A 17269-nucleotide genomic window follows, 5' to 3' on the forward strand; every position below is an offset into this window, starting at 1 on the left:
GGCAGCCCTGATTCCCAGTGCCAACCTGTCTCCCCTTTCCTGTAATAAATCTCAGCCCCCTGAGTACCTGCAGAGGTGCTAAGGTGATTCTTACGCTGTCGTTTGCAAATTGTGCTTATCATACTGGACTGGTTAGAAAAGCAAAAGAGAAACACATTTACTGCAGTCTGGGTGCTTCTACTCTAATGGACTTGGTGCAGAGCCTCTATGTTGCTCGCTCAGATAGCTACTTCTTGACACCCTGGCTGTCAGATGATGATGAGCTAAATATAAATACGCGCTTTCTTCACTGCAAGAAGCTGGAATATTTTGACGTTCAATCCCCTCCGTGGAAACAAGCTGCTTACTCACTGCTGCTGCTGCAGTATGAGTCACCCAGGAATATTCTTAGCACAGCCAGATGACAATGGGCTCCCAACAGCCAACCATCCATGCCAGCTAGCCTGCCCAGTGGCAAGGCATGATGGGAGTTGTAGTCCAAAAAATATTTGGAGGCCAGCTTGGGAAAAGCTGTCTTTAATATGAATATGTGTGTTCTCATTTTGTGTTCCTTGACCCCAGCGCTTAAGGCTGTGCAATTTTCAGGACCCCCCCCCATTCCAGACAGATTCCCCCCACCCTCAAAGAATTCTGGGCAATGTAGTTTTCCCTTCACAGAATTAGTCTTCCCAACAACCCTGCACAAACCACAGGGCCCAGGATTCTCTGAGGGGACAGTGCGGGCGCCCCGCTTCTCCTCATTGGCTCACCCCACAACTCCTCCCCGTTTGTATTCCTGACAGGAGAAAGCCCCTTATCGAAGGCTCCGCTTCCCTCGGGATGAAGGCCAGCTCTGGCCTGGGAAGGGGCAGGTCGCGGCGGGTGGTTTATGTGAACAGTTTCGGCAGCCACCGCTGCGGCAACGTGATTCGTTATGGCGGCGGCGGCCACCTGAGGGACCCGGAGGCGTCCAGCCTCTCGGGCGCGTCTCTCGCTGCCGCGCTCTCGGGCAGAAGAGGCTCTCGGGGTGCAGCCGATCCCTCCGGGGAACGAGGGAGCCCCTGCTTGGGGCTGAAAGCCCCTGGCGAGGCGAGAGCGAAGGGGGTCGGGAGAGGCCGGGAGGAAGGAGGCGAGGCGAAGAGGCCTAGAGCCGAGAGGCTGGCTGGGGTCAAGCCACCGCCGTCGCCACGCGAAGGGCGGAGCAGCAAGGCGGCGGCGGCGGCTGCCAACTCCACAGACTCCGACGGCCAGGAAGAAGCGGGTACGAGCAGAGCGCAGGGCAGAGGCCGGGTGTCCTCGCCGGTATTGCCTCGTGGTGTTAATGGCGAGGGTTGGCAATCAGTGCCGGATTTACCTATAAGCTAAACAAGCTATAGCTTACAGCCCCACTCTCTTTCCCCTCCCCCCAATTTCACTATTAACATACTTCTTAATTGTATTTAAGTTCAACAGTTACTTCGATAAATTACATATTTTGTTATGAGCAAATGGCTTTAGATACCTAGTAAAGCTAAAGGGACCCCTGACCATTAGGTCCAGTCGTGGCCGACTCTGGGGTTGCGGTGCTCATCTCGCTTTATTGGCCGAGGGAGCCGGCGTACAGCTTCCGGGTCATGTGGCCAGCATGACTAAGCCGTTTCTGGCGAACCAGAGCAGCGCACGGAAACGCCGTTTACCTTCCCACCGCAGTGGTACCTATTTATCTACTTGCACTCTGAGGTGCTTTCAAACTGCTAGGTTGGCAGGAGCAGGGACCAAGCAACAGGAGCTCACCCCGTCGCGGGGATTCGAACCGCCGACCTTCTGATTGGCAAGTCCTAGGCTCTGTGGTTTAACCCCCAGCGTCACCCGCGTCCCTAGATACCTATTAGGTGCATAAATTACCATATAGCATATATTCAACACAAAAAACAGTGACAATTTGTAGTTAACAAGGGACAACTGGACATATAAAGGACCGCATTACCTTCAGTAGCTTAGGGCCTCATCAAACCTAAATCTGGCCCTGTTTGCAATACTTGCATATCCCCTTCCATGGTAGTTCTGCCTTGGGGTGGTGAGGGTCTCGCAATAATCCGGATGAAGGATCTGGTGGGCGGAATCATTTCTTGTCTATTTGAATGTGGGATTTCCCCTTGCATAGGATTGTGCTCCCTTGAGGAGTGGGAAGTAGTTCTGCTGACTAAGAAGCTGGGCCTGCCTTTTCATTTTATTTCTAACAGCTTGCAATACCAAGCCTTGCCCCGTTAAAATAAATAGAGAGACAGCAACCTCCTGGCCCTCAGGTTTTTGTTTTTTTAAAAGTTTCTTCATGTGTCAATGCAAGACTGGTTGCCAGTTTGTTGCCAGGCTCGTTTCAAGATGCATTTAAACACATTAGTGTCTAAATGACTTAGGCCCCAAATATCCAAAAGAACGCTCCATTCCTGCCAACCTGAGTTGTTAAGATCTGCAGAGGGGGCTCCTTTGGTAGTTTTATTAGCCTGTGGATAACGAGCTTTCTCTGTGACAGTACCTAACTTGTGGAACTCACTGCAGAGGTTTTTCTCCAATATCTTCATTTTACAGCTATGAAGCCTTCTCTGTATGTTGAAGATCCATCCCCTACTCTGACCTTTGACAGGTTGTTGGTTTTTTTTGGTGGGGGGCGGATCTGGCTCTGGCTGATTTTATAGATTTCCATTTGGAATGGCTTTACAGTGATGCCTCGCAAGACGAAATTAATCCATTCCGCGAGTCTCTTTGTCTTGCGGTTTTTTCGTCTTGCAAAGCACGGCTATTAGCGGATTAGCGGCTTAGCGGCTATTAACGGCTATTAACGGCTTAGCGGCTTTAAGAAAAAGGAAACAAACTCGCAAGAACTCGCAAGACGTTTCGTCTTGCGAAGCAAGCCCATAGGGAAATTCGTCTTGCGGAACGACTCAAAAAACGCAAAACCCTTTCGTCTAGCGAGTTTTTCGTCTTGCGAGGCATTCGTCTTGCGGGGCACCACTGTACATCTTTACATAAATGTAATTTTAATGGTTTTGTCTGTTTTTATAACTATATTATATTATTATAGCCTGCCTTTGGACCTTAAGGTGAAAGAAGGGGGAAAAGCTTTAATAAATAAATAAATAAATAAATAAATAAATAAATAGACAAACAAACACAAGGGCCAGAAACTAGTATGACTTTCCTTGTTTACACAATTTTTTTCAACAGGACTTTTGTCTCCATCTGGTGCATTTAATATGTTCCTCTTGTCACCGTAACACTAGCAGGAGAACCTGCACCTGCTGAAATTCTCCCTGAGAAATACATGTATTCAATCTTACTGACTCTACACACTCCAATTCAATTTGGTTTAAATTTATTTCTAAAATCATGGATGGCATTCAGCATCAAGCTATGACGTCACTGCAAGCATATCTGCTTGCCAGATGGAACAGTCTCCCATCTCTTTCCCCGTGCATTGTTCTGAGGGTTTTCCCCGACCCTCTAGAACAGATTTGGGGAAGACTTGATGTACTAGGCTAGTAGTCTTAGTCAATCATTTCACTGTTAAGGAGTATATCGTGATTTAAATTAATTATTTTTCAGAACGTAATACAATGTCTACAAATGCTGGAAAATCATTCACTTATAAAAATTTAATTGTTTGATATATATATATCCCCTCAGAAATAGTTTCCATTAAGTTCATTGGAGCTTGCTCCCAGGTAAGCAGATATAGGATTGCAGCAACTTTATTTGCATACAGGGGCGTCTTGCCCATAGAGGCAAGTGGTGCGGGGTGCCAGGGAGCCACGTTCTGGAGGGCGTCAGGGAAGAGGCAGGCAGGACGCAGCACCTCCCGGCATCAGCTCGCCGCCCTTGCCCGCCTTGCTGAAGCAGTGCCATGCCCGGAGCCTCCGCCTCTTCCCCGCCGGAGGAGCCACCCTCCAGCCGCTGCCTGCCTCCTCCAGCCCCACAAAGCTGCCGGCAGCGCAGTAAAAAGGTTGGCAACTCTGGGAAACCGGGGGGGGGGGGGGCGGCGCTGGAGGGATCTTTGCACCACCGCGCTGGATATACTTAAGATGGCCCTGTTTGCATAGTCCTGCAGGTAGGAGGGCAAACCCATCCAAAGATTCCCTCTATCCCCTGAAGAACAAGAACCTTAACGGTAGTTCTAATGATATTTTTCGGCACATCTAAAGACATTAGAAACCCTCCCCCCATTTGTACTGCAGTAAAAAGCCTTTCTCACAGCAGCAGCAGGAAACATATTGAATTCTTCCCCCTGCCCCCAATTCTGATTGCCATCTTGCCTTCGTTTCCAGCTACTATCTGAAGAACAAGATGAGCTTCGTAATGCAGCATTATGCTGTACCCTCTGCAAGGCTGACATTCATGCTTTGAAGTGATATGAAATATTGATCTTTCAAAGTGGTTTGTGAGAGATTGGCTCCTATACTTGCACCATGATTGCAAGGGAAGGTGGGGGAAAATAAGATTTTAATTAGAGCTACATGATCTGATTTAAATCTGTGATGTCTCACAGCCACATGTTAGCAGTTTGATATTAGTAGCTGAAACAAACACAGTGACAAATAAAATCCAACTCTTTTAATAGGTGGCTGCAAGGAAACTCAAGGAGATGCATTTGAATTTCCTCCTTCCTGGGAAGTTGATAACAGGGAGATCAGGCATCAAAAGAAAGAGGTAGAACATCAGCACAATGGCACTAGAAATAAAAAATGAAGATGCTTTGCAGTCTGTTCCAGAACTGGTTAGCCATTACAGCATTCTTTGAAGCTGTCCCCTACCCAATTGGGCCCTGCTAAGGTGTAATATGAGAGTGGTTCTCTATGGAGGATGAGGCTTTATTGTGCTATACACTGAGTGTTGCTTCAGAAGAGGATAATATGTTAAGAAAGCAGATTATGTTCTCAGTTGTGGGTGAATTTAAAATAACTGAAGAGAGTGATAAGATGAAGAAGAGAGTGATAAGATGTCAGGGTTTAAGATTGCCTAGAAATTATTTTGGTGAATTGGAAGTGCCTTTCTCTAATCCCAGATGTGATTAATTAGCAGTGAAGGGAAAGTACTCTGCCCATGCTCAACAGCACTCATGTCCCATTTCTCATGTTGCAGAATTACGCCCAGGCACTAAAAACAGTTGGGTGGGTGGGACTAAGATCAGGCTCAAATTAAGCACATGTTTCTCTTGTCCTATTGTAGCATATTTCTTTGATTGTGGGGTGAAATGAAGGGGTGGGGTTGGGGAGAGACACTCATGATTTTATATGCCTGTTTGACTTGTTTTTCCCGGTCCACCACTACCATGTGGCCCCTTGAAGGTTGGTCTTGTGGGAATGTGACTCTTGGGTTGAAAAATGTTCCCCACCTCTGGAATAAAGGGGGGTGGAATGTGAAAGTTGGATTAAATGACAATTAAATGCAAAACGTACAGTCTGACATTTTGGTTGAGTCTAACTGTATACCAAATAAGCACAGCGACTAGTCACAGCAGCTGTAACGGCTGATTACACAATCAGTTTTATATCCATTCACCCTGACCCACAGATTCTCACATGTAGCAGTGGGATGCCTGTCATTATGCATGATAATCTCCATATGATCATCTGATACGGTGATAGTTGGTGCAGTTTTGCTGAGGAGGGCAAGATTCTAGAAGGGCAAGTATGTTTAGAAAAGAAGGATCAGCTTTAAAAGTTTGGAAAATACAATGGTCATCCAATTTTTTAATTATAAATTTATATCCCACCTTTCCTCCCAAAGGATGGGAAGCAATATATAAGGATATATTGATTGGAAAAGAGACTAGAGTCTATATTAGTAGAAAGCCACATTTCATTCTGTATCATAAATGCAATTCTGTGCTCTCTGAAAAGTTCACCTAGTGCCTGAGGATAAAACCAGACATGTTTGTTAAATTGACAACTGATTAATAGTTTTATTATGTGTAAAGTAATCAACTCAGATTTAATTTATTCAAATGTCACTGATCCATGATTTAAAATAATGAGGAAAACTACTTCCTTCAAAGGAATATTTTAACATCTTGTTATATGGTTTATCTATTCAATATTTTGCAAGAAGGACAAGGATTTTGCCTTATAATTCACCATTAGAAGTAAGGCTAACTCATAGTCTCTCTTATTATCATTAGGCTTCTGCCACTTTCATTGATGTGATTCAAATTGTGTAATTGAATGTATCACAGAGTAGTAATTTTAACTGTGTTAGCATCATGTTTTTGAATGTACATGAATTACATTTTCAGCTTGATGTCAGTGCCAGTTTCTACTTTAGTTGTTTTGGTTATAAGAAGTGTTGTGTTTTACCACTATGGGCTGATTTATGAGCATTATTCTTAACATGTACACACAATGCACATGTTAAACTGTGAAGGAGGCAAACACATTTCATTTGGAACATATACCCATGTGCCTAGAAGCACCAGGGGCTCTTTGTGAAATATACACATACGTATGAAATAATGTGTGTGACTGTGAGACTATATATATATATATATATATATATATATATATATATATATAAATCTGTCTATGCCTGTGGCTGCTTGTTAAACAATCTGCTGCTTCATGTGAGAAGGTGCTGCACAGTCCATACCACCTTCTGTGATCTGTATGCACAAACTTTTTTCATGCAAAATCTTCCATCTCATTAAATTCAAAAAACCCCCACTGTTAAATAAATACAAGTTCTGGCATGATTTGTCTACATACAATATTTTTGTTGACTGCTTCCCCCTGGTATGGCATATACCATTGATTATGGATCCTTTCTCTCTTATTCCTTTGCTGCTCTGCAACTTGACACAGATAATTTTGTGTGACATTTTAGTAGAAGCCAAACTATGCTATGTCATTTGGGCTGTGTATTTGCTGCCTCCAGAGAGTTCAAGGTGGTGTAAATGGGATTCTCTCTTTGTCCTTGCTACAACCTGGTGGGCTTGGTTAGTGAGAGAGTGACTAGCCCAAGATTCTTTCCTCAATAGGGAGCTGAACTTGAATCTCATGCTCCTAGTCAAAACTTACAGCCCAATATTACACTCTCTTTTTACAGTCCTGGAGCCCTGCTATTCAAGAATTCTGTTTTGTGGTTCCCTTTCCTCCTCTTTTTTTTTTTTTTTTTTTTGCAAACAGCATCACATGTACATGCATGCAAGGGATGCAATTGAACAACTCCAACATTTACTAAGGGGAAAAACCTTTCTGTTGAAATTCTGAAAGAGGAAGCAAATATAAATAGGAAATATGCAAAGATTGGTACTGGGGGAAAAAGGAAGTGGGAGTGAAATGCAAGCAAGAATACTGACCTGGAAGGTTAGCAGACAACACAGATACAGTCAATATTGAAATGTCAATACTGTCTGTGTTATTGCTAATCCATGATGTAAAAGCTGGTTCTAAATAGCTCTGGAAAATACTGTTAGGAAAGAGGTTTGCTTCATGGAGGGACAAAGATGAGTCTTTTATCACTCAGATACTAGACTTATAACAACACCACACCAGAAGATACAATTCTTAGTGATCAGCATCTAGCTTTGACTATACCTACTGGGGGACGGGGAACCGGATTTGGAGGTGCTAGCTCATAAGTAACACCAAAAAGTGAAATAATGCATTTTTAGGGCTAGACCTTTTAAAATAAAAGACAATAATGTTTAAGGCCAGTCATTTAACAGTGTAAATAAACAGGCACTTGTGTTATCTCTTCTCACATTTTAAAAACACTTATCAGTAGGTAAGGCATTGTTGTTCTGTTGACATACCTCACATATCTCTATTTCTAGTCCACAGTCTGGCTTGGAGTGTGTAAAGTAATTTCTAAAATGATGGAAGAAAATGGACACTTTAGAAGCAGATTGCTGCTCTGTAGCAAACTTCCAAGTGAAGGTAGGTAAGAAGTAAGCTTGTGGTACTCTTGACTCCATTACTATGCCCAGAGTGGAAAGTTCTGGTGATATCCAGGCATATATTTCACCAGTATCATCTGGTAAGATGGACTTTACATTCTGTCATGCTAAATAACATCCGCTCCTTTGTTTCCTTGGGATCTGAAAACTGTGGCCCTAATCTAACTAAAGTTAGTTGGGCTTAATGCCCCTGAAATAAAAAGGAGAAGGTGGTCATGAATGATTGAGTTTCCACTGATTTGAATGAGACTTGAAGCAGAGATAAGTTTAGTTGGATAGGGTTCTAATTTGAATTGTTTCATGAGAGGCTCCCTATGAAAAGTGCTGTGGTGCTGCAGTGAGCTAATACAGGACACAGTGGCTTTCTTCTAAGGAGAGCTCACAATGAAGTACTTTGGGAGCAGATTGCACACGTGCTTCAGAATATTTCCAGGCTTCCTCTAATCTTGCAGGCAGAACTCAAACCAACAGTTTGGACAGAGAAAGCCCTAACTGCCTCAGGCTTGCATAGGCACTAGTGCCCCAATACCATCCATAAATTATATTTGAATATAAGAGATAGATACCACTTATTCTCAGTACCTATTCCACATTTATAAAACACTTCTGGATATTTATCAGAATAATTGTCTGGAAGTAGTAGTTTACGTGTGTTCTGACATGTGACCGAGGTTTACCTTCTGTATTCATTTTATATTGCTTTTGTCTGGAGCCTCTGGGATGGTGTTGAGGGCAGAATTTACAGTTAAACTTCCCTAGCAAAAGAGATACTTGCTACTTTTCCAGGATTAAACTAGCTATCACAGCTGACACCATCTACCTCTCCTTTCCATACTATCATTTTACAATGCTATGAATGAGAGATGAACAAACTTCAAGAAGGAATGGGAAAATTTTATTTAGGAGACCACTGTAAGCAGATGAAAACATTAGCAGGATTTTAACAACACTTGTAATGTAACAAATATTATGGACAATATGGAAAGATACAAAATATGGATGATGAAATATTATGCAGTTGAAAATGTTGACAATAGGACCCATGGAGGGGAGGGTGGGAAGTCTGGAGATTCAGAGAAATCTCTATATATGGTTATGTATTTGGCATTGTTATAACCTTTCACTTGTAAAATCAAATAAAAATGTTTTTTTTAAAAGAGAGATGCACAAAGATGCTGCCATACTCGTTTGATACAAAATCTATCATGAAAATGAGTTTCTTCTGTAAAATTAGAAGATGACTGCCTATAATATATGGGTATTACATAAATAAGTGAGTTTCCAATGAATGCTGGGTATGACTTACACTAATATAATATTAGAATATTTGCGGCCTAATTGAGGCCTGGATGCAAATGAATGATGAATGGATGGATGGAAATGAAGCATGAATTAAAACTGACATTCTATTGATGCAGTTTCCATTAGAGCTTTGTAGCTGCTGCACAATTCAAAGTAACACAATATTATGCTTACAATCATAATTGGAATTTCTGGCTTCACAGTTTAATTAGTTTTAGGAAACAGATTTACCAATCCATTAAGTGTTATGTGTTAAATTTAAAGTGACATATCCTAGTTTGTCTGCTGAGCTTACATTAATGTCAATAGAGGTCTGCAAACTATGTGAGTATAGAATATGCATTGGTATTTGGAAATAACCATTGGTAGTTTCTGTTAGCAGTGTTTTGTATTTCCTTTTGTTGTTCACATTCCATATAACTCCAAATAGCCAAACTTAAATGAGCTAGAATTTCTAATTATCTATTCGGAAAGTCCAATATTGTAGACTGGTTTCAGCTATAGTAGCATGGTTTCAATTACAGTAGCATAAACATTGACAATACCATGACAGTGATTTTGTGCTAATGCAGACACTTACTTCCAAGTAAAAATACATAAATTTTACTGTAAGTCACTCTGTGTTCAATGGGGCTTTCTCCAGATAAGTGTGTATAGGATTGCTGCTTCACTATAGGATTAGGGTATTAAGCCAGTATCTTAATTTCCTCCAATGAGCTCAGGTAAGTAGTCAAAATTCAACAAGCCGTTTAGAATATTAGTAATAGGTACTTGTGCCCCACTCCTAGACTGAAAGCAAATCCCATGGTTTTGAGTGGCACTTCCAATTCCTATGTGTGTTTACAACTCATTGAACTCCACAGAGTTCACTTCTAAGTAATCGACCAATTTTACTCAGAGTAGGCCTGTTGAAATGAATGGATCCAACTTAATCATGTTCATTAATTACAGTGGGTCTATTCAAAGTAAAACTTAGTTGAATACCACCCAGTGGAATTTACTCCAGGTAAGTGTGTATCAAATTAAACTATGTCCAGTGGGGCTTTTTGGTGGATTCCACTGAGAGCCAGTGTGGTGTAGTGGTTAAGAGCGGTAGTCCCGTAATCTGGGGAACCGGGTTCGCGTCTCCGCTCCTCCACATGCAGCTGCTGGGTGACCTTGGGCCAGTCACACTTCCTTGAAGTCTCTCAGCCCCACTCACCTCACAGAGTGTTTGTTGTGGGGGAGGAAGGGAAAGGAGAATGTTAGCCGCTTTGAGACTCCTTAAAGGGAGTGAAAGGCGGGATATCAAATCCAAACTCTTCTTCTTCTTCTTCTTCTTCTCTGAATGTCATATTATTTATATGTCCCCTCTCTGTTCCTGTATTCCCAAACCACTGCAATACCTGTATGCAAGCAGAGGAACTAATTTGTGGTCTTCGTGGCTGAGGTTCTGTTTGCCCGGTTTACAGCTGCTGCAGCAGCTGTGATTCGTAATACTTGAGGTTCCCCTACAGCCTTTTTCTGCCTTGCTCTCTCACTAAATTACAAAAAAGAGTTATAGGGTTTTCCAGAGCATTTGTGTTTTATTTAAAAACAAAAGAAAGCCCAAAGCTAACTTTCTGTCTTGACAGATATGAATCACTTAAAAATGCATCCCTCTTCCACTGGCTTTGACAGTAGTAAGCGTGGCCTAGTTCAGAGCTTTGATTGTACACCAGGAGGAAGGAATGGACATTGGTATTTTTTTCCCCTTACTTGTGTTTTCTGATGCCCATTGTTGTTATCATCCATTAGAAATTACATAGTGGCAATAATCTTTGGCTATAATTTGCTTCTTTTTGAAAGGCACCATTATGTTACCCTCAGTGCTAATTGTAGTTCATTTTTGCAGAGCTTTAATAGTGGCTCACTTATTAAACTCTATTTAGTTGAAAGCACTTGATTTGAATGCCTTCTTTCTAATTAGCAGATTTTGCACAATATTGCACTAAGGAGATAAGTCTCCTATTGATCTGAATTCTTTATCAGATAAGTAGTAAAAATACATTGGAGTAATCACAGTAGGACTGCAAATGCAGAACAACATGTCTGAATCAAGAAGCCTCTGTTTTGCACCAAACAGTTATTGTTTTGCACTTTTGTTTATATAGTAAAAGCAAGATTATTAATGCCACATTTTGCTATTTCTGTAAATTGTTTTCTTTAAAGGTGATTATTGCAATTTTAATACCATAGATTGCTTCAGATGAAATGTAATGAGAGTTCCAATACAAATGAAAGCGATATATTTGTTCTCATGAAATTCTTCCACAGGCAGAGATGTAAATGGGAATGTACAAAATGAGACTTCCTGCATTGACACTGTAAGTAAAACTCTGCTTCAGTTACATAATGGTGATAGAAAATTATTTAATAAGGGCTACACTTTCACAGAGAGGTAAGCAAAAGTTGTAGAATCAGAGATGACAATGGACCGTATACTTCATATATTTAGCATTGCAAATGTTGATGCTCTTTTTGGAATGTTTCAGTTAACTGTGGTAAAATTCTGTGAGAGTTAATTTATCATTCCAAGTGACATGCATATCATCAACTTATCTCAGGTATATATATATGAGAGGCATTTTGATGGTGAATTGTCTAGAGGTGGCCCATGAGAAGCTCTGCTTATTGGTAGGAAGGGCATATTTATGTTTTGTAAACTATCTCAGTCATGGATATATCTTACCGTGCAATGGCAAAAGCCATACAGAATTTACATTGTTTACTATATTTCTTTGGTCTACTGCCAAGACAAATTTTTTTTCACCTAGATACTTTGCAGGTTTTGGAGCTAAATATTTTCAAATGTTTGTAAGCTGTGGTATCAACATGATTTAAAAACAATAGAATTAAGTCTAAGGGCAGTATTCAGCTATGTTTCACTCAGAGTAGACCCATGTAAACTAATGAGCATGAATAAGTCAGATCCTAGTTGAATACCAACCCAAGAAATATTGAGTGGAATTCAACATATTGCTAAGGTGATTGTTCTTTCAGAACAAGGATTTGTACTTGCCCAGAGGAATGCTCTTCTGGGGAATCTTGTAACCCTCAACAGCAGGTGTGGGGAGGAGACGGGGGAAACCCCCATTGCACTAGGGGCATCCTTGTGTTGGCTTCTGCTAATGGAATGAGGTATTTGATTTTAGTCCAAATTTTTGGGTTGATATGGGATCCAAACCAGGAGAATAGTCCCTGCTCATAGAATTCTGTGGAAGGAAAATGTTTCTGGTAGGATCTAACTCTTAACATGTAGGAAATATTGGATATTATATTTCCCACACCTCATCTATGGATGCACTATGGTTTGACTATGCTGAAGTTCTTCCTTAATTTGCTCTATATTGTAATTTCATCAGGAACCATCCTAAGAGCTGATGGTTGACAGAACAAAGGAGCCTTCTGTCTATTTGCCCATCTCATCTGGTCAGGCAAACTTAACTAGAAACGGCAGTACAGAAACTCCTGAAGTTGTCTAGGCATTGAGCAATTAAGCAGCTGCTTTGCAAAGCAGACTTCTTCCAAAGATAACTATTCCATAAGCCTGTTTATTGTAAACAAGAGATTCATAACCAAAGGTTTTTTTAATCTCCCTTTTCCATTAGGATGAAACCATTTTTGGATGGGTGTAGGAAACAAAGCAACAAGGAAATGAAGATTTACTTCAGGTTTTGCATTTTAGCTGTTTTCCAGTAATCCTTTAACTATACTGGAGAAACAGATTCTTGGTGTCAGAGGTACTGGAATACAAATACTAGACATGTTGTGTGGAACAATTTATGTGTTTTTCATGTAATAGGTTAATTGTAATGTAAGTTAGATTTTGTTTAAATGTGATTAAGCAAATCAGCTTTGCACTTGGGTTTAGGTATTCATAAAGGAATACAATGCAGTATGATTACAATACAATATAATATTTTTAATGTTGATTTTATGTGTATGTACTGTACTAATCAGCTTCTCAGAATAAAGTATGGATCTATGAAGTAAATGTACAGGTCTGGGAGTTTGTATCTCAAAACTGAGTTTAATTCCTGCTTCCATTACACTGTAATGGTACGCCTGAATATTACCTGAATCTCATAATGTATTTCAAAAATATACAGGGTAGTCATCCTCAAGGACAGTGGACTGTGGGTAATACTACAGGGTCATAACAACAACACATTATGAATTGATGGTGTAGAAGTTGGGATGCAGTGTCAGTGTCTCATTAGCGCAAGCAGGAGTCCAAGAACTATTCAGCTTAATGAAGTCTACTGGGAGTTAGAGGAAGGTTTCACTTCCTTCCAGCTTTCATTCTCCTGGTACATACCAACTCATTTACTTCTATGTGGAATTGCCTGGAAGTCCCAAGACTTATAGCAGAGGATCATAGTTCAAGAGTCATACAGTTTCTGAGGCCATAATAATAATAATAGTAATAATAATAAATAAAAATAAATAAATTTTGGTCTGATCCAGCAGGGCTCTTCTTTTATTTATATTGCCAACTCATTAATTATCTCCAAGACCTCTCATTCTCCCCTGTCAGACTTTGATACATTTCTCAGCTCCTTACAGTCTGTCCTCTGCAAGGGTACGGGGAGATACAGGGTGTCATCTTTAAAAATTTAAATGACAATTTAAAAAGAAATGGAAGGAGGGATTCATTGTAGCTCTCTGGAGATCATTCCATAGGCAGAAGCATCTCAGCTTGCTGGATGAAGAGTTTGGATTTGGATTTGATATCCCACTTTATCACTACCCGAAGGAGTCTCAAAGTGGCTAACATTCCCCTTTCCCTTCCTCCCCCACAACAAGCACTCTGTGAGGTGAGTGGGGCTGAGAGACTTCAAAGAAGTGTGACTAGCCCAAGGTCACCCAGCAGCTGCATGTGGAGGAGCGGAGACGCGAACCCGGTTCCCCAGATTACGAGTCTACCGCTCTTAACCACTACACTACACTGGCTCCCCCAGTGGATGAACGATTCCCTGTCTTCTCCCCCCATGTGCTTTATCGGTGTGTGTGTGTGTGTGTGTGTGTGTGTGTGTGTGTGTTTCTCCCTAAGTGACTTGACGCCTGATTACTTCATTGACCATCTTCCACCAAATGTTCCCACCAAGTCTTAATATTCGCATAGGAAGCTTCAAATTTCCCCACCTATTTTGAGTGGTTACTAGGAATTTGGCCTTTTTGTTGGTGATATCCTGTCTACAGAATGCCCTTCCCAGAGGGGCTCACCTGGTGCCTATGTTATTCTCTTGGGTGCTAGGTTAAGTCTCTCAGGCCTTTTAATACGCTTTTAACTGTACCCCCCCAAAAAAGACTTTGGATCTTGAATTAGAATTGTCCTTGTACGTGGGCTTATGCTGGTGCAAAACTTCCAGCTGCTGTTTTCATGCTGTTTTAAATGTTTTGTATGGTTGGTTTTTCATGATGGGGATTTATTGTTTTTAACATGCTCTGAACTGCCTAGGGAACACAGCTGGATAGGTGGAATGAACAAATAAATAAATAATCAATGTTCCAGCAGGGATAATTACCAACAATTCCTTAGAAAAGATAAATATATTGTAGAAACTGGGTTAGTAAGTCAGTTATGTGAAATTTTGATTTAAAATGTTGACTGGTGTATAAACAGTACTAAAGTACAAACGAATAGAATCCGAGGGTCATACTTCAGTGTACTCAAATGAGCAAAACAACCTTTGAGATTAATACAGAAAGCCAACGACATAGGAAGTATAGGTGTATTTCTTTAAAATGGTAACAGTGAGTGGTGTTTTAAAATCTTAGGTTTATTTTGCCTTTTGAAAAATTTCTGGCTCAGTTCCTTGTGCTCTCTCTCTTTGTACATTCCCTCATGTGGAACCTTCCAGAGACCACATGCCTGAGGTGAATGGGGCCAGAGCCAGAAGTCAGTAAAGCAATAGGCATGACTCTTACTTTTATACAATAGGCTGCATTCCACCCCTGCAAAACTCAGAGGTTTTTGCTTCCCCCCATCTCTCCATTCTCCAGCCAAGAAAGAAGCATTGTCTCGTTGCAAAGGCACATTCCAGACTGACAAAACCCCTTGAGGAGGATGTGGAGTGTGGCCAGTGAGGGGTATGGCTGGGGAGGCAAGGGGGATAGTGGCAGTCCCAAGGGTCAGATAGGGAAACCTTGAGAGCTGTATTCAACCCCCAGGCACTTGGGTGTAGACAATATTGATTAAGTTAGACTGATGGTTTGACTAGTACTAGTTGATAGAGTGAATATAGGTCTGTGGGTAGACACTGTGTGCAAGCCAAAGCCTGTGGTGAGTATAACCACCTAGCTTATGGCTTTGGTGACTACATGCATCTCCAGCCTGTTATGGAGAGTTAGCTTCCAGTATCACATGCCCTTTTGAAGCAGTAGTGCTGGCATGGGAACTCATTATAGCCACAGGAAGACTGAGCCGTCTTGTAGAACAAGGATGTGGAATCACCAGCTTGTAGGCCAAAGTGTCCCTATCCTCATAGTCCTAGAATAGTGGTGTAGCAGAAAAAAATACTGTAGTCGTGAATGCAATAATTAGTAGTTCCAGAGAGGACATAGACCCGCAGAATTCTGTCAAGATGTAGCACACCTGACCTGCTACTGATTTTGCTGGCATATGTACATGTGTAGCCATTGTAGATATACGATGTGTAATTTAAATAATGGTTTATTTTCTGTGATATGCACGATAAGGAAAAGAATTATTTGGAGTCCAACACGAGAGAGAATACGCTTGCTTATTCATGTTTCAAACATGGCTGGGAAAGTTAAGGAAATAAATATTAGCAAGGTAATATATGTGTTACCAGTGCTATTTCCAGACTTTAAAAAGCAGGCAGAAGAGATGACTTTGTTGTTTTTTCGCCCAGACCCTTAAGCATATGGGATCATCAGAAGTGAAAGTGAAAATAGCAATTCTACTATGATTTGTTTATGATTTTGTGGGTAGATATGTCAGATTACATCTAATATGCAATAACATCTTCAAGTTTTGCTTTGATTTGTTGTTTCCAACTTGCTTTGCCTTCTGCTGCCTTAATAGTGTCTCCACTGAGATTTCATTCTAAGTCTTTGGGCAGGGCTGACATCTTTAAACACGAAGCATCCAGTTTATATCAACTCATTAGTGCTATGTCACATAAATGTGCAAATAATTGATTTGGCAAGTTTCAAAGAGAAGGGTTTTCAACCCTAAAATCAACCTTTAAAACTTCTAAAATTGCTATAGGGGTTTCTACAGCCTTAATAAGAAAAGCCCGAACTATTTCTTCTTCTAGAATTGTCTTCTCTTCCACCACCTCTGAAATTATGGAAATTAGATGTTGCTACATGTGTGGTTCGGGCCTCCAAGTAATAATGCCAGTCTTTTTTAAAATGTTTTTAACTCATGAGTTGCATTCAGGCATCATGCTGGATGGAATGGTGGTTTTGTCCTGCAATAAGTAGTCAAGAGATGCTTCCTCTGATGTCCAACAAATAATTAAATTCAATCTTGGTCTCATCTTCGCTCACTGTTACCTCTTACATGCTTTCAGATATCATGAAAATAAGAGAAAGAGCCAGGCTCATGTCCTTTTGTCACCTCTTGCTTTGCTTATTCCTTTCTCTCATTGCTCACCTCTTGCCTCTTAATTTCCAAATGTCCATAACAGGCAGGGAACCAAAGATAGGACCACTGGGGAGTCATGTCTCTTCCAGTGTGTTTCTGGATGTGGGGTCCAGTCTGAAATATCTGGATCTTGTACCTTCAGCATAATAGCTGAAGTTATTTTCCATCAGTAGACATAAATCAGCTCACCTTAAGCTGTGTTTTCACCCCCTCTATTCCTCTCCAGGCACCTTAGACCTAGGGGCTGAATGTAATCCTCCAGGCATCTCTGTCTAACCCCTGTGGCTTGCACCTTACTCATTGGTCCTGCTCTGCACCCTCCCAAGTACTTTTACCCAGCTAGAATGTGTTTATACTATGAAAACACTGCTTGCTTGTTTGCCTGGATGGAGGTGTGTATGTTTGTGTTTCATGCTCCTATG

At 41.2% G+C, this 17269-nt stretch overlaps 1 protein-coding gene and 1 long non-coding RNA gene across 2 annotated transcripts; both read left to right on the forward strand.

Annotated features, from left to right (window-relative positions):
* The first annotated feature begins 16 nt into the window (after positions 1-16).
* LOC308472397 (uncharacterized protein C5orf47 homolog) lies at positions 17-13223 on the forward strand. Its single transcript, XM_080997294.1, has 5 exons — positions 17-1240; positions 4574-4662; positions 7784-7886; positions 11504-11553; positions 12838-13223. Exons 1-5 carry the CDS (start codon positions 820-822, stop codon positions 12862-12864), a joined length of 690 nt encoding a protein of 229 aa, XP_080853420.1. The 5' UTR covers positions 17-819; the 3' UTR covers positions 12865-13223.
* Positions 4669-7262, forward strand: LOC308472437. The gene is made up of 2 exons (XR_013983516.1): positions 4669-4885; positions 4923-7262. It is a non-coding gene; the product is annotated as an uncharacterized lncRNA (long non-coding RNA).
* Positions 13224-17269: the final 4046 nt, after the last annotated feature.

The sequence above is a fragment of the Podarcis pityusensis genome (assembly GCF_964106645.2).
Source record: "Podarcis pityusensis genome assembly, chromosome: 2".
In the NCBI taxonomy this organism is placed as follows: domain Eukaryota; kingdom Metazoa; phylum Chordata; class Lepidosauria; order Squamata; family Lacertidae; genus Podarcis; species Podarcis pityusensis.

What these genes read in the sequence shown, in the direction of transcription:
- LOC308472397 (XM_080997294.1), top strand. Translation starts at nt 820, where the DNA reads ATGAAGGCCAGCTCTGGCCTGGGAAGGGGCAGGTCGCGGCGGGTGGTT. An exon ending in TAGCAAACTTCCAAGTGAAG is followed by an intron (nt 7,887 to 11,503) that starts GTAGGTAAGAAG and finishes ATTCTTCCACAG; the next exon opens with GCAGAGATGTAAATGGGAAT. An exon ending in AGACTTCCTGCATTGACACT is followed by an intron (nt 11,554 to 12,837) that starts GTAAGTAAAACT and finishes CTTTTCCATTAG; the next exon opens with GATGAAACCATTTTTGGATG.